Here is a 25,135-nt window from a genome sequence, read left to right on the forward strand (position 1 = left end):
AACCTCGATGTCAGACATGGAGAAGGCCACAGCTCCCTCCAACACGATGGTGCTGGCATTCAAAGAAGACACTGCACTGACAGAGGTGAGATTCTCGCTTTGAAATGACAACTTCTCACCTCCAGCTACATGACAGTGACTTCAAAGTCTGTTATTACACGATGTGTGAATGCAATTCTTGATTTCACCAGAGAGAAAATTGTAACTGGATGCACAAAGATTCAATTTAATTGATTTGTGCATCATGTAAAAAAATATTAGGCTGTGCACTGCAGCATTAACAGCTGATTAAATGTCTATATATTCTTTTATATACTGAGATTTGAGACTGAATCACCATATTTGAGACCTATTAAAATTACATTAAAACATTTGTATTAAAAATAGATTTTATGTTTATTGTTGGTCAACTTTTTAAAGTTAACTTTTGGAGACGCGTGGATTGCAGGAACATCAGGAACTACTTGCGTATATTTAAACTTTTCTCCTTGGTTTCATGGACAAAATCGTCTTCATAACATGTTCCTAAAGTGTTGTAAAGTGCCTGGTGCTCTGAATGTCCCTAGTGTAATAATCAATAGGTCTACTCATGATATCAGTGGAGTTAAAACACTGACTGGCACTCTGCCTTAAAAACAGTTTCTTTCTGTCTGTGATCACTCAGGGGGAAGAGACCAACAGTCTGGCAGCCACAGTGTAGGTCAACAGCTCCAGGGCTTTTGTGACTGTCATCAAACATAAATGTGCACCATGGCAGTGCAGGGAAAAGTGGCTTAGAGCTACAATAATAATTAAACAAATTGATTAGTGAAATTAGTGAATCAAAGGAAACTTGATCAGCAATGTGTAGATTGGTTCTCAGACGCGATCAATGAATCAGTCTCTTTTAGCAAAAATTTCAACTCATGGTGCTTCAGCCGTGACAGGTGAGTGGACTGGACTGGTAAATTTAATAGTGATTACAGATTTAAATGAACAACACAAAGCACCTAAAACTCAAGCATTAAGATTATCACTTAAATTAAACGGTTCATGGTCTGAAGCTATACATTTTTCTCCAAGTGGCCCCTGACATTTGGTTTGGTTTAACGTATTTTTCAATCAAAAGCACTTGATTTGCTGCTTATCTCATCGTTCTGCAACAGTTTGATGCTTTGCACAAAACAAGACATTTGATGATGTCACCTTTTGCCATTTTTCAGTTCTCTGATGTTTAAGAGGCCAAACGATTAATCAATAGCAAAAATTCATCAATAAAGAAATTGATAATTAGTTACTGTGCACTGTAAATCCTGAAAACTCAATTTGTGCTTTCTTGCTTTTCCAAAGCTGGTGGTTTAACCTGTTGTGCTTGGATTATCCCTCATTAAGACAATGCTAGTTTGATAGCAAGAGGTATCCAAACACTGTAACTAGAGTTGCTGTGATAGCAATACAAGTAAGAGAAATGTCTCTGATGCCGCCTAAAAAACTGGACCAGGTATCTGCGAGTACGCAAGTCTAAGCACTGAACAAAACCACGTCATTTATTAAGAAACCATCACCAAAATCAATTCTTCTTTGCTTCTCTGAAGCAGTAGCCTACACAGGAAGTTGCGCTGTGCAGCCACTAGCAACTACAGCTACAGAGCAGCAAAGAAGAACTGCTTTTTGGTAAATAGGTCAGTCATTAGCAAATTGGCAGAATTTTACTCTGGAAAGTCCCACCAGTAAAACGGTAACATGGACAGTATGCAAGGCTTTAATTTTGAAGGGTGGCACTAGTGTCAACTCGTGTGTGAGGTGTTACTTACTCCTTGATTTATTTTGATTTTTTTTTTTTTTTTTTTTTTTTGATGAAAGTAGACAATAAAAGAAAGATTCTATGGCATTCATGTATCTGTTCATGTTTTACAAAGGGTCATAACATAAAACAATGAAAGCAACCATATCACATCACTACAGGTTTAGTAGTATACAGCTGTTAAAAGACATTTTTTGATGCTGTGGCACTGGATTGGTTCTTGGTATCGGCCAATACAAGTCGTATAACAGCTCTAATTGTAGCCCATTCATCTTTAATGCCCTCAGAGCAAAGGTAGAGCTGAAAGTATTAGCTGATTAACTGACGAGTGAAATTAATCAGCAATTATTTTGATAATCAGTTAATTGTTTGAGTCACTTTTCCAATCATTTACTTGCAGCTGCTTCTTAAATGTGTCTGTATTCTACTTTTAGAATATTAGAAAATATTGTTCTGACATAAATCGACACACAATACCCCACAATGGTAAAGCATGTTTGTAGAAATACTATGGAAGCTATGAAAACATAAATACTCCTTTTATGCATGGTCAAAATGTGACCTTCTTTAAATCCAAGTGAATGGATGCGATTCAGACATGATTCAGACCCACTCCTGTCTAGAGGTAAAGATGACGATGCTACTGCACCATCATGTTGTGATCCTGATGCTGACACTGAGAGCTTGCACAATGTGAATCTGAAGCAGAGAGGACAAGTCTGGTAAAGTCAGGGCGACCATGTCACGTCCCTGAACTGAACACGATTGAAAATCTGTGAGGGGGACCTGCAGAGGGGCTTCAATTTTAGTCTCAGAGCATCTGAAATAATCTTTTTAGAAACAGAAATGGACTAAACTGGAGTTTAGAGTTGGAATACTTCCCAAACCAACTACTGTTTAATTTTGATGTTTACAAATTTTTTTTCCAGCATAAATCTCTTCAGAGCTCATCTGGACCCCGCTCAAGGCGTCCTGCTCTTGGTCTTATTTGTGAGTGGTTGTGGCTGGACAATCAAATTAGACACACAATACCCCAAATGGCAAATGTAACGCACATGCGTCTTTCGTTTCCACATTAGGGCAACAACAATCATTGAGTTTACTGCGTGTCCTACTATGTTAGATGGACCTAAAATCTCAATCTGTGTCAGACGGTAGGATATCCATGTGAAGCATGTCAGATTGTGTGATGAATGTTTGGTGAATCTTAGCACCACAACAGAAGAAAGTATGAAAGAGCAGAAACATGTTTCCAACCCTTTCATCCATCTCTTCCCTCGCTCCTTTATTTCCACTGCAGATGATGCGTCTTCGCGTGTCGTCTTTGCAGCGGTCAGGGCAGAAGCGTCAGGACGGTGAGCGTCTTCTTCTTCCCCACGAGGCCGTGTATCGGCTAGATTTCCACACCCAGGAGCTGAACTTCTCCCACTGGAACTTCTCCCTCTCCGGCCACGGTCGTGTCACCATCACTGGCATTTCCCAGCACTGGACCCCTGATCTCACCAACCTGATGACCCGTCAGCTGCTGGAGCCAATCGGAACGTTTTGGCGTAACGCTGACGACCCCGAGGATTCAGCGCTCAAATGCCTGGAGGCGGACATGCAAGAGTTCGGCGAAAGGATCGCTGAGCTGGCCAAGGTCAGGAAGGTCATGTATTTCCTGTTTGCTTTCAGGGAGGGGGCAGAGGCAGCAAATCTCAGCTGCTCGGTGGAGTTCACACCAGAGAAATGACTTTTCACTTTCTGCCTGTGCAAACCTGATAGATCATTGGAAAAGCATTGCAATATATTGTTCAGTCTTTGACCTTTAAAAACACCACACTAGCGCAGAAAATCCCTGCATCTCCTTTTCAAGCACTCAGTCACCAATACCTCAAGACCTCAGCTTCAATACTCTCCCTCCAAAACTCATTCCCTCTCGGCTGAGTTTTCTTCAGTAACAAGAAAACACATTTCAAAACAAAGAACAAAGTTTTAACGTCAAGAGCCAAGTCAAAATTTTATCGCAAACAAATTATAAAGAAAGTAAAGAACGTATTTTTCACTAAAAAGCACACATATATAGTAAAAAAACAAACAAGAAAAAACCTGACAGAAAGGAAAACAGGTATGAATGCACTTTTTTTAGACTCAATATGGAACTAATTCTCTTGTACATTTGCATGTTTCCTGGTGCTACTTAAAAGACCAATGTGCCATCAACATAAATCATCAAAGTAAAGATGAAATTAGAAAAAAAACATGAGCATTCATAAAAATCCTCTACACACAACATTATTTAATGAAGATGTTGATAATTCATAATCGACGAGTGAAATTTTTGATTTTTTTACAACTGCCAATGAAATGATCTATATTTGAACATAAAACTCACAAGTGACAAACTGTAAATAAAGTATGCCTTTACTGAACACTGTCATCATATGTGTAATGAGTGACTTGTTTGGAGTTGTTACCGTCTTTGCTGTTGTTGCTTTTTGTTTCTGAATTCTTTCATTGCTCACAGAAGTGACAGCTAGATGTAAAACAACTGGCAGTGAATGGAATATGAAATATTCACATTGCATGACTGTCGCACTGACAGAAAACCAATCAATGGAGTGACATCTATTAAATATCGACTGAAAGCTGTCTGTGTGTTCTCACTGGTGCGGTTAGGGTTATTGGTGGAACTGGACAGAGGGAGAGGGAAGAGAGGAGGGAGGGGACAAAAAAGAGAGAGGAATAGGAGGGTAGGAAACAAGAGGGGAAGAGTCAAGTCAAGTCAGGTTTATAAAGAGAGCCTAAGATCTCAAAGGGCTTTTTGATTGGACTCAGGAGGAGAGGATATATTTACGCTCATTCTTTGGGAAACTAGTGTTCCCTCATTAATATGCAAACGTTTGCAGTAAAGCACAGTAACATCTAACCAGGTCATCTACTTCATATGGGGAACCTGTGGAGGAGTTTCTACTGTGTATTGTTCTCAGGTTATCATGTCAACAACAGTTTATCTACAGTTTAACACACAGTCACAGACACCAGCGTGGCCATATACTATCTCACATACAGCCATACATACCATGTGCTATGTACTATAGTGGCAAGAAATTAAAAAAATGAATCAGAGGGCACTGGTTAGATCATGCTAGAGCAAAAAAAAAAAAAACTAGAATTACTGGCTTGCGATTATATGCCTCCACCACTCAGTCTAACTTCAAATTACATCCCTGTTTCTCCAGGGTCATATAAAATAGTAACCATTTGTGTGAAATGTTGTCATAATTGCTGTGTGAAGTCTTGAGTAATGGCTAAAAGTGTTTTGACAGGTCACACTGACCTTGACCTTTGACCTTGGAACACCAAAATGTAATCAGTTCATCCTTGAGTCCAAGTGTACATTTTTACCCATTTTGAAGAAGTTCTCAAGTTCTCAAGGCTTTACAGAGACATCATGTCCACGAGAATGGGACATTTGGAACAATATGATTTGCCGGCACAGAGGGATAAAAATCACTGAGAACAAAACAAAAGAGTTTTATTACATCCTATATTTTAGGTCTGTACTGTCATCTGTGACGTGTTTAAGTTTCATTTCAGCAGTTTGCAGTTTGTACCTTTTTCCTTCAACTGGGCAACAATGCAAACATGTGGATGTGTCCAACAAATGTGTGTAATTGTGACAACCAGCAGGTTAGAAATAATACTAAATAAGCAACTACAGTAAGTATTACTCATGAATGGAAGCACTGACAGTGTTAAAAACGACAAGTTTACGAAATATCTCCACACACTGTGATGAAAATGTCTCAAAGGAGTTTTAAATCGGGCTGGGACTGGTCCAGCCTGGTCAGGTGCGAGAAAGAACTGATGAAGCCTCTTGGATGAGAGGTGAAACGTCTTCCTAGACAAATAACCAAGTCCAGTTGCTTTTGATTTAAAACTCATTTGAGATACTATGACCTGGACAAATGAGAATATTCACAGGCTTCTGTGATGAAAATGCATTTTCTGCTTTTTGTCCACACATGTTCTGTGTATGAGTGAACACTGCCTTAACCACTGAGCTAATTTTGTCTTCTAAGGTGGTCTTCACTATGGAATAACAAAATGTTGTTATAATTGTCGTTAGACCGCCTGTGCAGTTCGCCTTCATCACACTAGAGGCCTAATAAGCGTTTTAGAACCAGTATTTCTCTTTGGACCACTGACGGGTGTCAAGACAACTGGCTGCTCCGCTGAGGCAACGACACTAAAACAGCCTCAAGTTTCCCTTCAGCTGATGGAAAAGTGAGAGCTGCAGAGGAGCTCTGAGACCGGACAGGAGGAGTGAGGTAACCAACAGTGGAAAAAACAGAGGAAACACACAATGCACCAGTGCACAAGCACACACACACACACACACACACACACAAACATGACTCCAGCAACACTTTCTTATCATGTTTATAATACGTATGTATCTAACTGACTGAAGAGCCACAAGGACAGAAAAGGGAACAGGTTTAATCTGGCACTGAACCTCCTGTAGAACCTGTTCACCCACTGTGATTCACTCTGAAAATCAGTTTAATGAGAATATCTTTATTATACCATTAGTCATTTAATGCCAGCCTACAATTATCTTACAGAAAAAGACACAAGATCCCAGATAAAACTCTGGAAGATCAGTAGCCTTTAAACTTCACGACATGATTAGAGCATGGACGAGTGCAAACACACAGCCAGAGTCAGAGAACCTTTTTCAGAGACAAGAAGAACAAGGAGTCCTCCAACAGATGGTCTGGTCCCCACAGAGCCCTGATCTCAACATCATGGCGTCAGTCTGGGACCACATGAGGAGACAGAAGAACCTGAGACAGCCAAACACTGTTTTTTTTATTCCTGTTTACTGCCCTGTCTGCCACATTTACTGTATAAAGTTCACTGCTGAATAAAAAATTTTGCACAGTACTGTGCACATATGATTATTCAGTTCCAACTGAAAACCCATTCATACATGTAGCTGTGTCATATCTGAATGTTAATAAAGGTTAAACTGGTGTTCTGCAGAAACCTTGAACACAATGAACAGTGTGTGTGTGTGTGTGTGTGTGTGTGTGTGTGTGTGTGTGTGTGTGTGTGTGTGTGTGTGCAAGTATATGGCTGTCACATTAGTGTGACTGGTTGTGTGTTAACTTAAGTGCGTACTGTGGCAATCCACTATGATTACTGCTGAATGAGGTCCACACACACACACACACACTCACACACACTTGCATGGTACCTTGCTGCCATCTGTCTGTGAGTGTATGAGTCTTGGGGTAAAGCTGCTGTATTGATGTGGTCAGTTCACCACACTCACACTCACAGAGATGGAATTATGATGGAATCTGATGCAAATATGGCTTCATGTGTGTTTTGCCATTCACATGAAAAAGCGTGTTTGCTTTGACAAAGCTAACAAACAAGCTGCAACTAAAAAAACATGGATACAGTCTCTTTGTCTTTGTCTCACCTTCTGCCACAGTGGTTCTCTGGAGGCCAGGCTGGAGCAGGCGGCTACGAACCAGCAGTTTCCCAGCTGGCCTTGGTGCAGGTCGTGGGCACTGATGCCATCCACAAACAGATGGGGGTCACTGCTCAACTCCTAGAAGGATAAAGATGATTGCAGTCAGTGTTGACCTTTTCTTCATGGATTCATCAGAGGGATGAGAGTGACAACCCTTATGTGTACCAGATTTAAAACATGAATGCAGCAGCTATTACAACAGCTAGTTTCTATGTAAAGAGCCTTATAGGTCTTTAGGATCTGCAGAAGCTGCTCAGTTTGTGGAACCTAGGGTTAAAACTACACAAGGTGAAATAGCTTTCAGCCCTTTGGATGGATGCATAAATCATAACTGGTTTTAAAAGAAGCTAAAAACTTCTCTGTTCTCCATTAGCTTCATTTAATCTTTTGATCTTGCACTTTAATTATATATTTTCTGTTTTTATACTGTATATTATATACTGTTTAATTATTATAATTATGTCTTATTATGCTTTACCTCCATTTTTATGCTTCTTTTATTTGTTCAGCACATTAAATGACCTCTGTGTATGATAATGTGCTATACAAATAAATTGGCCTCGCCTTGCGTAAAGATATGGCGGAGTAATGGCATCCTGAACGAACCACAACACCTCTGTGTGTGTTGTTTTGGTAGTCGGTCCAGCTGTGTGTGTGTGTGTGCATATTTGTGTTAGTGCATGTGAGTCCCTCCGTCCATCCTTTTGGCTGAAGGGAGGCGAGAGTCATGGCCGACAAAAGTTTTGGTCTGAGATGCTGGTGCTCTAGTGCATCTTCAAGTGGCAGTGAATGTCGTATCTACAACCCTTAGAGTTCCTGAAAACTGGCATCCACTGAATGATTTCACCAACACAGAGTAAAGGCTACAGAGATGCAGTCAAAAGAAAAAAAACAAGACAAAAAATTAACAACAACAGAATGAACTATGAATTATTTCTCAAGTCCACTTGATAAATTGAGATTTTACAATCAACTTCCATCTCAGAGGCAGAAGCAGAGAGCAGGTAAACAGGCTCAGTGCTTCTAATTATAGCATCAGTTATTCTACTGTATTTCTATTGTGGTGTCTCTGGTCGGCCTGCAGCTGCTGCTCAGTGATCAACAGTGGTAGGATGTGTTCGTAGTGGGCAGCTGCAAGGTGTGGATGAATGTGGAGGAGGGCGTAGCCAGAGCACTCAGTCAACCATCCCAAGGTAAATACAGCACCGGGTGGAAACGCCCTCAGATTAAGTAGAAGTCGCTTCTGAATGTTCAAAGCAAAACAAACCACAGAGGCGGACAAACAGGACGGCAGCCAAATGATAGGGCTGGGATAAACCACGCACCCAACGAGACCACTGACTGTGTGAGACAGATGTATACATGGACTACATGAAGCTCACTCATCAACAAGTCATATCTTGTTTGGAGAAGATCACAAACTACAAGATACAATATATAATCTATACAGTAAAACTTCAATTAATAGCCCTGCTTTTATTTGCCTCAGTCACTGGCTTATATTTGGGACAGACCTTTAATTTGTTTCACACAAAACTCAAAGACAAAGACAACAAAGATGGGAAATACTATCAAACTGATTAATTAGACCAGTATGATTATCAGTATTATAAATATTACCAGGCTGTCATATATATATATATATATATATATATATATATATATATATATGGACCTTTTTCTCTTTGGCGCCATGGTTTTTGAACATGAGCGTTGTTCACTCTCTCGACAATACATGCAAAGAACTGGGCATCTAATTAAGGCCTGCGTTTATTTGAAAATGTGCAGCCACACCAGGCCAGTAGAAGGGACTCTCTCTGTGTTTAACTGGGACTCAGCTTCTAATTGAAGTTTTACGGTAGATTTTGTTACCTGTGGACAGAGCCAGGTGTTTCCCTGCTCCAAGTCTTTGTGCTAAGCTAAGCTAACTAACTGCCGCTATAGCTTTGTGTTTAGCATACAGACATAAGAGGCACCAACCTTCTGATTCATATGCTGGTATTTCCCAAAATTTCTGAATATTCATTTATGTGAATGCTACAGAGACTTGGATGTAATGTTTTTAATGATGTTGAAAGAGCATGAATTTTCATCTTCTGCACATGATTCAGCCAGTGGTTATTTTTATAAATTAATTCAAATAATACATTTTGAAAAAAAAATGGTTTCAGTGTTGTTCTTCTATCAAATAACAAAAGCAACTGAACTGATTTTACAGAACAACAAATATGAGATGAAATAAGTCAGTTTCGAGAAGTTTTTCTAAAGTCTCAGTTGAAGCACAGACTCTCGGTCTCTGCTCATCATCAGTCGACCACATGGAGCCTTCAGGAGTAACACGACAAACTGACTGATGTATATAAAGAGAATCTCAAATGCTCCTTCCCGTATGTTCATTCTCTAAATTAAAAGGCACAGGTTTAACTATACTGTACAGTATATGCCCGCACATACAGTCCCATAAATATCCTCATCTGTTCAACCACAAGACACACACACACACACACACACACACACACACACACACACACACACACACACACAGGGCAGGTCTACAGCCTGGTTCTCCTTCATATATAAGATGGAAAAGTCATATTATATTCACTGAAAATAATATGATCTCTCTCTCTCTAATCACTAATTAGCCCTCAACAGAACAACAGGCTGTCACAGGCCGACCAGCCCGGCTCTCACCTCCTTATCTTTCTGTGACAGCACCTCAGCATACAGGCTGTGAAACATACAGGGTCTCAACAGCAGCTGAAGTGACACTCAAATGTCACTAAACTTTCAAATATCACGGTCTGTGTTAAAGTAGAAGGCTCACACAGATGGTGTAAGCGGCACAGTGATGGTCTTAGTCTCTGATTGAGTGATACTAACATACATGACCATTCATGTACACTTGGCACACACGAGCTGGAGTAAACAGGAAGCAGATTGTCCACTCTCAGCTGTTAACATGTAGAACTTCACCGCACAACAGCCACAAGCAAAGACAGCCAGGTCAGCAACTCTTGTAATTCATTATCCATGTGGCTTTCACCACTGGTTGTCGAGGCTGATAAGACCCAATCAGGGTGCACCTGGGTGTGTCTACGTCAACGTTTCCAAAGGTCTCAGTTTTTGGGGATTGAAAAACCCAGGATAGTGTGAACGGGAGGTGAAAACGTAGCAAAAGAGATGCATTTAAAAATGAAAACAGAATTATTCTGTCTCTCTCACTGGGTTCATATGTGAGGCACCCATGAGTTTGTGTTATTTTAATGATAGTGGTTAGCTTTCTAGATAAACGGTTACTGTTATGACTAAAGTGCAGCTGTTTTGTCTGATCAAACTTTAATACTCAGTATACTACGTCCAATACTTATTCACCTAAATGTTGATTAAATATCTGACACACTGAAACAGCTTCAGCCGCTGAATTTGACACATCTTAATTATAAGGCCGAATTATACTCGTGACATGAAGGAAGGATCATCTAGGAGAGTGCAACCATCACTCAGCTGTCCACTCTGATGCTCCAGTGTGGATCTTTGGCTGAGTACAGACACTGGCTTGTTGGCTAGAGAGCAAACAAGACATCTGGCAAGTTTAATTTAATTTGGTCATCATCTGACTAAATTATTGAATTAACATTAATTAGGGACAGTTGAATGGATGAATGTGAAAACTGGTTTGGGTGTACGAGTGAGTGATTCAGAGTCAAGTCACAGCACTATTCATGGTTAACAAGCAGCAGTGTAATAAACACCCAGCTAACAGCTTGTTGTCTGTAGCCAGGTCAGTGTCAGCTGACTGTTGCTTTTAGGCGATTTAGACTCTCTGTTAACCTAACCTGCATGTTTCTGGATTTTGATCCAAGATCAAGACGGATTACAGCAGTGATGTGACATATATTCAGGTGGTTAACTCTAAAAAAAACCTTAACCAGATGCAAGAAATACATGTCATATGTGATGTCAGAGTTTGTCCACCAAAGAGCACTGATTTGTTTGAACGTCACATTGAATACATTTCTTTGCCACAGTTCTTTAGTAACTAAATTTGAGGAATGTTTGCATCTCAGTGGAAAAAGGATCATTGTCACAAATATTGTTATTATGATTCATTGATCAGTACAGTTTCAGCCTCTTTAAAACATGTAGTCAGTTGGTACCTGTTTGCTCTCTCTCTCTCCACCTCCACTCCCCGCACTAATCAATAGTATTGATCAGTTGGAGTGCTTTAAGTTTCCTGTTTAATTATTTAGCAGCTCAGATAATGAATGATTGACGATAAAAGCATATAATATACACAGAGCTTTAGCTGGCTGTTATCTTGTACTGAGGAGACTGGAAACTGTTCTAAATCACAGCTGACATTCAACTTCAAACTGACTGCACTCAATTCACTTTGAATCATCATGATAAAAAAACCCAGGCTTTGTTCCAGCCGCAGCAGTCTGTCATCTCTTCTGGTCTGAAAAGGTCCAGCTGATGGTACCGTCACCCTCCTGAATGAACCGGACTAAACTGGGAAGCACATCAAAGCTTTACAGTGAATTAGCAGGAGTGACAACTGATAAATAAAATGACTTTTCAGACTCAAAGTCTCTGAGGCGAGTTATGCTGTTGCACAAACAAGTCTGTGCAACCAAACAAATTCAAGGTTTACTCTAGACCAGATGTTTTCAAAGTGGGAGGTGGGCTTCACCATGAGGGCCCCAAAAACAGTCTCAGAGGACGCTCAGTGAATGGAGGGAAAATTATTACAAGTTATTGCATTAGTTATCAAAAGGTGACCGTGTACATTAGCCTAAATGAGTGTGATTTGGTTAAAGTTCAGAGATACAGTGGTTTTGGGGGAGTTTTAATGTTTTTCCACTTTCCCAGAGTCAGAAACTGATAAAAGCCTCAGGACAGAGCTTTTTATGTATTTGTCAAACAGCAGTTTTAGGTTGTTAGGTTAGGCTCAACTGTGTCTATGGGATCAAATAACATAATCATGGTCACATAAACATCCAGTAACTGAGTGAAACAAAGCGAAGGTCTACTCAGGGCCATCTGTTGAGTCATCTTTATCCACCACATGAAAACAAATCTTCAAAACATTCATTGACCTGGTGATGGCACTTTTCTAGACAGAAGGAAATATTTGTGATAGTGTTGTCAAGATGACACAGGCCAGTTCCTCAATGCTTCAAGAGAAACTCGTGATTTTAAACAGCTGTACAATAGTTTAGGATTAATATAATCAACTCCAGATATGATCTGTCTCATGAAGTTTGAAGTCATGAAGTTAAAATGTCTTTACATTCACCGGCTGAAACATATTGAAGTCCGACTTCCTATTTCTTTTTTCTCACCTTAGGCCTTTTCCAGGTGACATGGCCGATGCGGTTGCTCTGGTAGAACAAAGACTGGTCAGATGCGGGAAACAGAGGGTCTTCAAACAGGAGTCCATTCTGTTGGCACTGCCTCCTCAGTGCAGAGAAAGACTGGCCCTCGTATGGAACCGCCATCCCCCTGACACACACAGAAACAGCTCATCAGGGCCTTTCACACATCATACTCTACTGCAACACCATCACTCCACTTCCAAAACACACACTCTCCTGCATTTTAAACAGAAAACACAACAGGTATGTTGGTAAGTGTTACAACTGAAGGTGTATTTTATTGATGTTATAGACATCAGCTCTTCAGTGGAACAAAGAAAAAAAACACGTCAAATCACATTTATTTATAGAGCAGATTTAAAACAACACAGGTTGACCAAAGTGCTGGACAGAATAAACACCCAGGCAATGAAATCAGAAAAAGGACAAAAGAACAAAACTACAGCACAAATCAACGGCCGAGTAAAATCCAGATCAAGTGGATCCAAACACTGAAGGTTAAAAGTGTGTTTTGAGCCTGGACTTGAAGGAATCAGTGGAGGGGACAGATCTGACAGAGAGGGGGCAAATCTGATAGTGGGGGTTGGGGGGTGCTGTTCTAGAGTCTGGGGGCTGCAAACGCAAAAGCACCGTCATAAATTTAGACCGTGGGGCAGCCAGAAGCCCTGAGTCAGGTGACCTGAGGGCTCTTTAAAGCCACACAGTATTACAGTTACACTGAAGACCAAACCACTGTTGCTTTACACTGTGTATCAGCAGACAGGAGGAAAATCACTGAATCATCTCCTCAGAAGGCCCCTGCTGTTCAGACACTGACCTCTGTATGTACAGAACAATACAGTGCAGCCGAGCAAAAGCAGAGAAGAAGAGACTGAGACACTGACTGTAGAGGTGTCTGCAGGGCAGACTGAGGATAAGGATTAGTGACAAGGATATCCTTCTCTTTTAAAAAGTCTTAACACTTTAGCACTCCTAAAACACACACACACAGAGGAATGCGACTTTGATCATGTGTTTGCTTTGCTGGTGATCCGTGGTCAAACATGACTGTCCGAGTTTGTGTTTGTCATCCTGTCACATGGCTGCTGGGAAATTTATGTCATGTATATTTGTCCATTGTGTGTGTGTGTGTGTGTGATCTGTCCATATAGATTTAGAGCAATACTTCTGAATGAAACTTCCTGTGTTTCTATGCCTTTCATTATGGAAGTGTTCAGTGCTGTGGATGCTGGATGCATTACTGCTACTGTAAGACCAGATCTTGAACAGCAGATACAAAACTTGACAGCAAAGTAATAAAGAAGTAGCACAGTGATGATTTTTAATTAGTGCATTAATGTATGTTAATAAATTGTTATGTGTTTTTTGCCATTTTACAAATTTGAACACGGCTTCAACCACTGGCTTAAAACCACTGTTTCATGAATCACGACACTGGTGTTTTAGTCAAACTATAAACTAAACTAGACAAAAGCTCCTTTCAGACTTGCTCCTCTTTATCAAAATATTATCACAGTTTAACATGTTGGTATGATGTCTGACAACAGTCATGATGGCAGTCTTACTGGATTACACCTACCTGAGATATCACTCTCTTAACATTTCCTCGACATGGCACAAGAAAAATGAAATCCTGAAAATGAGCCAATTTTTCTTAGTTAGGAAGATTCTTCTCATCTGGTCAGTCAAAGATTATTTGACACATCGCAATGTGGGCAAAAGAGGTTAAGAAAAAAAGACCCAAGCTCGACCACAGTAATAATCACGCAGCTGTCTCCCTCCTTAAATTTTCAACAGCATAAATCCAGCAAACCACTGTAGACGCAGGTAAAGACGGATTAAACAAAACTCCTAACTTAACATCACACCGTCGGACGTTAAAGTAGGTTTCAGTTTCATAAATAATGAAACTGATGACAATTTAATGAAGTTAGCAGAGGGTGAGTGGGGTGAGCACAATCACAAGGCTCTTCAATTAAAGCCTCAACTGCACAGTAAGTTTTAAAATCCTCACTGATGCAGCCTGTGAAGGAAAGTCTCTCTTTCCTCGTATTTCTAAACTTTGCATTTTCCCCGGCACCAGCTCCCAAACATTGTGCAGGCAGTCAGTTTTTCTGTTAATGTTCTGTCATGTCTGAATAAGGCGGGTTACACTCTTTTTTGCTGATCAGACTTGTGGGAAATCAAAAGTTTTTGTGGTCGTTTTTGAATGGCAAAGGAGGAGGAGGTGTTGTTTAAAAATGGTGATAACCATCGATTATCTTACATCAAAGACGTAGCCAGAAACAGAACAGATACAACACACAGCACTGATACAGCGCCTGATTATTCTTATTCATAAGAATACAAATAATAAGAATAAGAAAACAGTGCAGCTTTTGGCACCATGGAAGTGAGGAGAAGGAGATGCTGTTTATTTCTACAAGTTCATGCATTTGTTACCTCAAGACTGGACTACTGTAACTCTTTATTGTCAGGATGTCCCAAAAATTCAGTAAAAAGCCTCCAATTGATCCAGAATGCGGCAGCACGAGTACTGACAGGAACTAGGAAACGAGATCACATCTCTCCTGTGTTAGCCTCTCTGCATTGGCTCCCTGTAAACTCCAGGATAGAATTTAAAATCCTCCTCCTCACCTACAAAGCCATTAATGGTCAGGCACCATCGTACCTTGGAGAGCTTATACTTCCCTATTTTCCCAATAGGACACTTCGCTCTCTAAATGCAGGTCAACTTGTGGTTCCCAGAGTTAGTAAGAGTAGAATGGGGGGCAGAGCCTTCAGCTATCAGGCTCCTCTCCTGTGGAACCAGCTCCCAGTGTGGGTTCAGGAGGCAGACACCCTCTCTACCTTTAAGACCAGGCTTAAAACTGTCCTGTTTAGTAAAGCTTATAGTTAGGGCTGGCTCGGGTATGTCCTGACCCATCCCTTAGTTATGCTGCTATAGAGCTAGACTGCTGGGGGATTCCCATGATTCACTGGGCTCTCCCTCTCCCCCTCTCTCTCTCTCAATTACTTACTTTATGCCATTAACTTTGTATTTTTTCTCTCCCTTGTAGTTTGTGCTTCTCCTCTCTCTCCCTCTCTCTGTCCTCATTCTGCAGGTATCTCTGCCTCTGGAGCAGCAGGATCCAGATCCACCACTACTCATCTTTACTATTAACCACTGTTACCTGTCATTATTATTGATAACACCATTACCTACACAGCTGTTCCTGGTCTCTCTCTCTCTCTTCTCTCCCCTCTCCTCCCCCTCCCCCTCTTTCTATCTCCTCCTAAACCCAACCGGTCGAGGCAGACCCCCCCCCACCCTGAGCCCGGTTCTGTTGGAGGTTTCTTCCTGTTAAAAGGGAGTTTTTCCTCCCCCCCGTCGCCAAGCACTTGCTCTTTGTGGGAACTGTTGGGTTTTTCTCTGTAACAAAGTAAGGTCTTGACCTGCCCCTGTAAAGTGCCTTGAGATAATGTATATTATGATTTGGTGCTATACAAATAAAATTGAATTGAATTGAATTGAATTGAAGTGCGCTTAATATATTCAAAGATCATTTTACTATTCCACTCACATACATTAGTTATTTATCTTATTTTATGAAGGTGTAAACTCAGATGTGCTTTGATTGGCTGTGTTTCTGTCATGTGAAGCCAACAATACCATTCACCACTGTTCGTGATGTTGTTATAAACGTGGTGCGCACTCTGGATTTATTTACAGTTATCTTTATAATTATCGTCTTGCACTAAAGCCAGGATGCTGGTAACCATGGAGATTATTAATGGGACTCATCAGGCCAGTCAATAATCACATCAGTGTCAGTTAAAGGCACTACACCCAGAGAGGATGCTGGGCAGAGCAGATAAAGGATAGTGTGTGTGTTTCTGTGACAGAGACTGATTTAAAAAAAAACAACAACAACAGGAAGACTTCTTTTCTTTTCCTCAACAAATGACATTAAACGATATTTTCTGCTCGGCGGTCTGTTGGAATAAATGTTTCCATTCATTGGCATGCAAACTGATTTTCCTTTGTGATGCTGAAAACACTGGGAAAACACAGCAGAAAAGCCAAAAGCAACATAATACTGAAGTGTGTAGCTGACGATGCAGAGTTGAACTCCTCAGGTCTTGAGACAAGGTTTAGGCACCGGCCACATGAAGGTGTAACAGCTCACTGCACTATAACCAGTGACAGTGACTTTTACATTTACACACCTTTCACACACATATGACCTTGAAGAGAGAGATTTCTTCACAGATCTTTACTTTAGTAAAGAAATTAAACAAACAGAGGACGTTGAACCCAATATTCACTGATGCATAAAACACTAAAGACAACAAATATCCAATGTCACAAATATACAACAGAAAACAAAACTACTGTCCCGTGTCCAACAGAAAACAGAGACTTGGAGGCCTGGAGACTTGAGAGGATGACTGCGGCGAAGCCAAACTGTCTTCCACCAAGCTCCAAATCAGAGTTTTGTTGGAGGAACACATCATATTATGTAATAACATAAAATGTAATAGCCTGCTTGTTTTTCTCTGAGAGGAAGAAGCAGGCTGGTTAAAAGAAACTAAGCTGACCTTCTTCAGACAACCAGCATGACTGGGAAATGAGTCATCGTCAGATGGGGGAGGGGGACAATGTGTTTTTCTGCAACTGTGTTTAATCAAATGTTAAACTAAACTGGTCACGTCAGCAATTATCACATTTACAAACATTTTTAACTCGTATAGAGACAACTGCTCAGGCAGCAGCTGGTGTCATCTCTGATTTAATACGAACAATGACACTGCAGTTATGTTACTGCACATTGAAGGTGAAATCCATTCCTAGACTTTCTGACTGCTGGTACTGGCGGGGGTCTCATTGTGCTATTGTTCCTTAAAGTAAATCTGATCTTTTCAAAGACATCACATTGGTTTCTCTTTCACAGAGGATGCTGTTACGTGACATTAATCCCATTGCTATGAGCCTAAAGTCTTTTTCACATTATGGAGCGGGACAATCAAGTTTAATGTGATATTATTTCATCTAGAGCTGAAACGATTAGTCGATTAATCATTAGCCTGAAAACAGAAAATAATTTATACCTGTTTAGCTCGTTGATTAACCATTTAAATCATGTTTCAAGCAAAAATTCAAATTATTTGCTGGTAAAATGTTCTCAAATTATGATTTGTGGCTCTTCTTTGTCATAAGTCACTGTACACTGAATATTTTTGCATTTTGCACCGTTTGTTGAATAAAACAAGCAACATGAATACATCATCTTGGGCTTTGGTAAAGTACAGCTGGCACATTCAAAGATCCTTGAATGCTTTCCACAGTGCAGCCACAGTCCAAAAATCCAAAGATTTTCAATTTACAACAACAGAGTATAGAGAAGCATTTCTCTTGATGACAAAAACTGACTGCTGCTGAAATGATTAGTCAATTAATCAATTACTCATTGGACAGAAAATAGGTTCAAAACAATAATGTTTCTAAGTCATTTATCCACCAAAATGGTATTTGTTTTATGAGAACATGACTTTAAGAAGCCTTTTTCTGTTCAAGTCTATTGTTTTTAATCGTGACCAACATATGCACATACTTTAAGTTGTAAAAGTAAACTAGCCAGCTATGAAACTTTCTAAATTACCCACAGCATTTCACCATCATACCGATCTATCAGCTGATACAGGCTCATATCCTACATACTGGCCCGAGTCAACAATAAGGCAGCAACTAACAACTATATTCATTATCACTTGATCTGATGATTATGTTCTTGATTAATCATTTGGTCTACAAAACGTCAGAAATAGTGGCTGCTATAATTAACCAAAGCCCAAGATGATGTATTCAGATTGTTTGTTTTATTCCACCAATAGTCTGAAATCAGAAAAGCAGCATATCTTGGTGTCAGGGGTTGGTAGGAAACAGGCAGTCACTGAAGTCACCTGTTCACATCAGTCATCTGTCAACAGCTGCAGTTCACTCCTCCCTCCTGCTGTCTGCAGAATCACCTGTCTGTGTGATAGCTTCTGGGATTTCTTTCCTCAAGTGTTAATGCTCACTCCTCAAATATCCCACACAGCTCGTTTTTCATTCATTTCATGAACGTGTCTCAATGTGGAAACAACTGACAAAGTGAGTTAGTCTGACTCTCCACAGACCACATTATCTACAGACACAGAGGACTGACTGTGGCCTAATAAAGACCAGATGAACACCAGCCAAACATGGGTGTGGTTTCATGTGGGCACCAACAGACATGCCCCACCAGATATGTGACGAAAACAAAAACAGCCCTATGCAGATGTTGAAAAATCAGATGTTGACATTTTAAATGGCGTGTGGAATAAGCATGGTGTACCCTGCTGCAGCTGTGAGGCAGTCTTCTGTCTCACTGGGCGAAGATTTACAGAAAGACACATTTTATAGAAGAGCGTCAAGTGTTTCTAGCTGTGAAGCCTCCCACAGTAAGTCAAACGTCACACCGGAAATTTAGAAAGTTTGCCTTCAAAATAAAGATGCAATGCCCGTCGTGGAAAATAGAGAACAGGTTTGGAAATTTAAGCTGTACATGTTTATATGACCCCCACAAGTGCTTCAAGTCAGTCTTTTGTGTCATTCTTGTTTCTTCTTGTTTGACTTTTCACTGTACCAAAGGCCTATGAAGGACCAGTAACTTTTATTTTTGTGTTATCACAATTCAGATGCAATGTGAGAGCTTTTCCAGCAGCAATCAGCTGTACAGTCCAGTTATGAGAAAATGGGCCCCTGGGTGCAGACAGAGAAAAGGCCTCCCACCTTTCCTACACGGCACCCCCAAACATGAAGGGACACAAAACAAAGACGTGACCATTTGGTGTGTCTTTGTTGTTCCTTTCATGTCTTTTAACCAGGTTCTACAACATGAGGGAGGTCAGTCCTGTTTGCTCAGCCATCCATGTTTCACTGCTTTTAAACATGAGTTTTCAATTGTGAAAATATTTGACAAACTCATCCACAATGGAAGTAATTTTTAGTTGTAAACCTGGAAATGTTTTTGCTTCATATTTCAAAGTAGTAAAGTCACCAAAACTTATTTTTTTAATGTAGTATAAATTTTTTTACAGCTGGATTTCCATACCATCCACATCTGGCATTACTCATTGAAGTTGCATCTTTTATTTTGAAGGCGTTTGCCGGACGTGTGTTTGTATACGTGGTTTGACTTGAAAGATAAGGTTTTTTTTTCTTTTAGATTTGTCATCTTGTCTAAAGTCGATGAACGAAACTGCTGTGATGTATCATAACACTTCTCTTCTGTTGCGTCCAATTCTACACCGACGCTCCCGACACGCAGGTTAAAACGTGCACTTTGTCAAAGTTCATGTGTATAAAGTTCATATGCCGGCGGTGAAACTACCTCCCTGACAGCCCTCTGTTGACAGTTCACAGTGGGACTTTATTTGCAGTTTTCTCCTGATTGCAGTTGCTTTAAGTCATCTTTACCTGACGGTACGTGAAGTCACCGGCAGCTCCCTGGACCACCCACGCCGCCGCAGCTCTCTTCTCCCGGGAGGATTCCGGTGCCCGGCCCTCCCTGCGCTGCCAGCTCGGGGATGTGCGGAGCTTTTCAGTCAGTTTCCTTGTTTCACAACAGACAGAGGCAGGAGGAGCTCCGGCTCCGGGGCTCGAACCGCCCTCACTCATCTGAAGCCTCCACTCGATCCTATGATGCCTTCAGGTGCGGTACGGACAAACTGGAATCACCACGTAGAGGCCATTTGGACCATGAACAACTCATTAATGTATCATTACACGGGAGGGAACATACCTAGATAAATTGTACTCTTTAGTAGTGGTATACATTTGCATGTAAACAACATTTTATCATTAGTTCACCCAGAATAATATGTTGATAGTGATGTTTCCTACAGCACCTGAACAACCCAGGGTGCATCATTGGGCTACTTTTATGTGCACACCAGGTTATGTGCTGCACTTGCAAACATGGTATCCTGGGTTCAGTAACCTGAAGTCCTCTGACAGAAACCAGGATACTGTGGTATGTAAACACTTAATCCAGGTTCAGAATAGTGGCTGAAATGGTGAGAAATAAAGACACAACAGCGTGCACTTGGGCACATCTGCACTTGGGCACATCTGCACTTGGGCACATCTGCACTTGGGCGCCTCTAACTGTGGCTGGACAACTTCTGTGTTTGCTGATTGTCCACAGGGACCTGCTATAAATTTGATATCGTACTTAAGTGGTGCAGGTTTTCCACAAATTTGTGATTATGAAATTATCTAGACCCAAATGACATGAAGTTGATCTGACATTTTGGGCCCCTGAGCAGTTGCCTGCTTTGCCTAGTTGGTAATCCTTAATTCTAAGCCTTAGTTGGGAGTTATTGAGAACTAGAGTTGTTTTGGGATTTTTTTCTTGCTTCATAATAGTGATTGAATCGTTTAACTTAAACTGAGATATTACAAACAGCATCTTTAAAGCATTTGACAAAGAACAGATGCACCACAGACCTGGATGGTGCCTGTACTCTCCAAATGCTAAGGAGCAAAAAATGATTTGAGTGTAAACCTCAAAATAAAGGAAGACCCTTTACGTGATATGAGAGCTGGAAGGAATTTACAGAAAGGGAATGGAAAGTTTCCCTCAAGATTTTTATTACACACCACTGACCTCTGTTGGGTGCTGTGGTAATTAAGGGGAGGAACTGATTTGGACTGAATGCTTTGATACCAAAACCAGAGAAACATTTGTCTATTATACGAGAAGATACTGTGAGTATTTACATTTCACTCCCTGCTAATCAGCAACATGAAAGTATCATAATGAGCAAATTAGTTTCACAACAAAAAGTAACTCACACTTAAAACCACCACATGCAGGCGACAGCCCCTGGGCCACCTAGTGGGTCAGACTGGATCTAACAGTTGGCCCTGCCTGGTGGCCCAGGGGCAAACAGCAGGTTAAACCTGCTCCAACAAAATCCACATTGAAGTGAATAAGTGACGTCCACCATCTCAGCAGAGAGGACAGTCTTCGGGATCAGCAGCCGCTGACAAGAAAGCTGAACTTCCGGTTTGAATCACAAGTTTGGCAGAGCCATCATCTCATTTTCTTTTTTCAGTGAGAGACAACAAATCCCTGAAGAGGAGCACAACAAAATTATATTTCACTGTGTCTGGACATCAAATATAAATGAAACTCTGATGAGTACAAATACATGTTTCAGCTGTATTTACAGCATGGCTTTAAGGATGGCATCACTTCAGTCCAGACTAAAGTAACCAAACCTTTGGGGCAGATCAGATGAGGCCGTCAGAGATCAGGGTTCACAGGGACCTGAAGGTATGAACCCTTTCTACACAGTCCCTGTTTATGTGGAGTGGGGCTGGGTCTGCACTGAACTTCCTCCTGAGGTCCAGGATGACTTCCCTGCTCTTTGCGGTGTTCAGTGACAGGTGGTTCACTGTACACCACGCTGTCAGCCTCTGACTCTCATCCATATAATCTGATTCATCTGCCCCTGAGACGAGTCCAACCACTGTGATATCATCAGCAAATGTAATGATGGTGTTGGTGGGGTGGGTTAGCACACAGCCTGGTGGTGCCCTGGTGCTGAGTGTGGAGGTGGAGGAGAGGTGGGGGCCAAGTTTAACAGTCTGTGGGTGGTTTGCGTGTCTTTTATCCAGGTGCACATTTTGATACCAGTCTGTCCCTGTAATATTGGCCCAAATGTGTTTACCACTCGACACACTGGTCCATGAACTTCAGTTGATCTTAGTGAGTGATCACTGGTGGTCCTGGCTCCTGTCACTGCACTGACAGACCCTGCTGAAACCTGGAACGCTGCTCCGTCTTGTCTCCTGGACTCAGTGCCCAGATCGTTTCTGTTTTAACTCTTTTTGAGACTGTGTCTCCTGAATCATTGTCTAAGCTGTTGTTGGCTTCATACAGGTCACACCTGTTACCATCAGATCAGAGACCACTGTCCCACAGGACAGGGTCAGGTCACGGCTGTTATCACTGCAGTGACGGGGGTCACACACAGACTGGGTGAAACTAAAGGTATCAACACTTTATTCAGAGGATCAGAGTCTCATCAGAATGAGGATCAGGGTCTGAATGAGGACCAGAGGCCTGTGTAGAATCCAGATGAAATCAGATGTGTGTTAATGAAAATTTAAAATGGAAAGAAAAAGGTAGAACCTGCAAACACTGCTTAAAGGTATCCACCAATCAGAGTGAGCTCTACAGGTAATCCACCAATCAGGAGATTCAAGGATTAGAACATTCTGTCCATTGTGGTGATGTCACAGGACGTCTATGACATCACACTACCTGTGGCCTTGCAGTCTGATTCTATTCTGCAGACAGAACCTGGAACCTACAGTAGAATCACTCACACAGAGACACACAATAGACAAGTGCAACAAAATCTACTTCAACACTGAGAAACGACCGAACCTGCTCCTTTAAGGAAGGTAAAGTCCTGAACAAGTTACCGTTACTGTTTGTTGCTGAGAAAACCTCATCCATGGATCCATCGGAGAGACAAAGTCCTCAATCCCCCGAGGACGACGCTGGTGAGCCACAGGAAAGGCCTCAGCCGGTCAACCCCTGGAGAACATATCTCCAAGAGATGGATGACATCAAGCCCTGGCACCAACTGGATGAGAGTGAGTTTCCATCTCTCCAGAGAGGGAAGAAAACACAAGAGACACGAGAGGGAAAGAAGAAGAGGAAGGACAGACGTCTGAAGTCGTCTTCAACGGTGAACTTCACCTTCGGACTGATTCTCACACCAAGAGAAAGAGCAGCAGGAACAAGAGCAGAGAAGACCGCTACCTCTGTGCCTCCACCCCCAGCACCTCTGGAAGCAGAGACAGATGCGTCTCTGCCTCCACCCCCAGCACCTCTGGAAGCAGAGACAGTGGCGTCTCTGTCTCCACCCGCAGCACCTCTGGAAGCAGAGACAGATGCGTCTCTGCCTCCACCCCCAGCACCTCTGGATGTGTCTGAACCTGGTAACGATCTCGATCTGACCAAGCAGGCCCTCATCCAGATTCCTGAGCTGGAGCTCTATCGTCTCCTTGATGACAAAGAGTTGAGGATACATCTGCTTAAGGAGGAGAACAGAAGATTGATGATGGAGGTGGAGGAGCTGAGAGTTCATCTTACTGATGTGACGGAGGAGAAGATGGGTTTCATTGTTGACCTGTCAACTGCCAGCAAACTGGAATGGGATGCTGCCAAGAAAATAGAGGCATTAGAGGCAGCTCTCAAAGAAGCAACTGAGAAGAGGAAGGAGGCTGAGTCACGTTTGGAAAGACAGGTGGAGGAAACCTGCAGAGTGAAAACTACACTGGTCCAGGCCAAAACCACCCTGGACCAGTCTCGATGCCAGTGGGAGGAGGACAGGTCCCGTCTCTTGGCTGAGAAACTGCAGGAGACCTCCAGCCTGAACGCAAGGATGGTCCAGATTCAGCAAGACCTGGACCAGGAGAGGCTCCAGTGGCAGAAAGAAAGGTCCTGCCTCCTGGAGTCTCTGAGGAGCACCAAACAGGCTCTGGAGGACAAGGAGCAGGAGAGAGGGAGATTTCAGGAGGAGCTGATGAACAGATTAACTGAGCTGGAGAATCAGATGAACGAGATCCAGAAGAAACCAAAGAGAAAATCTCTGCGGAAACGATTTCTGCAGCTCTTCAGATGAACTGGGGGAGGACCCAACCTCGCTCTGACCCCCCCACAATATCACCCCTAACCCATGACCCGACTCTCTCTCTCTTTCCTCATCTCCTCACCCTCCCCAACCTCCTTACCTCCCACCCTAAACTTCTCCTCTGACCCCCCCACCCTCTCTCACTTCTTTAACCTCCCACCCTTTCTCTCCTTACCCCCTCTTACCCCCCTCTCCCTCCTCACCCTCACCAACCTCTTTACCCCCCCACCCCCCACGCTTTACCCTCCCCGCCCTCTCTTTACCCCTCCATCCCCTTACCCCCTGCCCCCACCCTCTCTCACTTCTTTAACCCCCCACCCTTTCTCTCCTTACCCCCTCTTACCCCCCTCTCCCTCCTCACCCTCACCAACCTCCTTACCCCACCAACCCACCCCCCCCCCCTTTACCCCCCCCCCCACCCCCCGCTTTACCCTCCCCACCCTCTCTTTACCCCTCCATCTCCTTACCCCCTGCCCCCACCCTCTCTCACTGTCTTCACCCTCTTCACCCCCCCCCCCGTCTATGTGGGTTTTCTCCGGGTCCTCCAGTTTCCTCCCACAACAAAAATGTGACCATAATTAAAGTCAGTTAAAAATGAAACATTATGTTGAATCTTACGAGCTTCATTTGGACCTGGAGTCAGTGCGAAGTGGCTCTGGAGTCTGTAGCTTCACTGCATCTCACAGCTTCCACATAGAGGGAGAAATGTCCCTCAGTGGT

General features: G+C 42.1%; 2 protein-coding genes across 2 annotated transcripts in view; one reads left to right on the top strand and one right to left on the bottom strand.

Moving 5' to 3' along the window:
• LOC139631692 (olfactory marker protein-like) overlaps positions 1 to 4,414 on the top strand; it is a 5,246-nt gene extending 832 nt beyond the window's left edge. The window contains exons 1-2 of the mRNA XM_071496122.1: positions 1 to 85; positions 3,084 to 4,414. The exon at positions 1 to 85 is cut by the window's left edge and continues 832 nt beyond it. Coding sequence (XP_071352223.1) covers positions 8 to 85; positions 3,084 to 3,515 — 510 coding nt within the window. The 5' untranslated portion in view covers positions 1 to 7 and the 3' untranslated portion in view covers positions 3,516 to 4,414. The remainder of the gene's footprint in view (positions 86 to 3,083) is intronic.
• The window catches only part of LOC139631689 (calpain-5-like), a 41,370-nt gene extending 20,997 nt beyond the window's left edge, over positions 1 to 20,373 (bottom strand). The window contains exons 1-3 of the mRNA XM_071496114.1: positions 20,178 to 20,373; positions 12,662 to 12,821; positions 7,260 to 7,391 (exon numbers count right to left, since the gene is read on the bottom strand). Coding sequence (XP_071352215.1) covers positions 7,260 to 7,391; positions 12,662 to 12,817 — 288 coding nt within the window. The 5' untranslated portion in view covers positions 12,818 to 12,821; positions 20,178 to 20,373. The remainder of the gene's footprint in view (positions 1 to 7,259; positions 7,392 to 12,661; positions 12,822 to 20,177) is intronic.
• Between the last annotated feature and the right edge of the window lie 4,762 nt (positions 20,374 to 25,135).

The sequence above is a fragment of the Trachinotus anak genome, unplaced genomic scaffold (assembly GCF_046630095.1).
Source record: "Trachinotus anak isolate AG129_WGS33_773 ecotype Australia unplaced genomic scaffold, CSIRO_AGI_Tana_v1 ptg000014l, whole genome shotgun sequence".
In the NCBI taxonomy this organism is placed as follows: domain Eukaryota; kingdom Metazoa; phylum Chordata; class Actinopteri; order Carangiformes; family Carangidae; genus Trachinotus; species Trachinotus anak.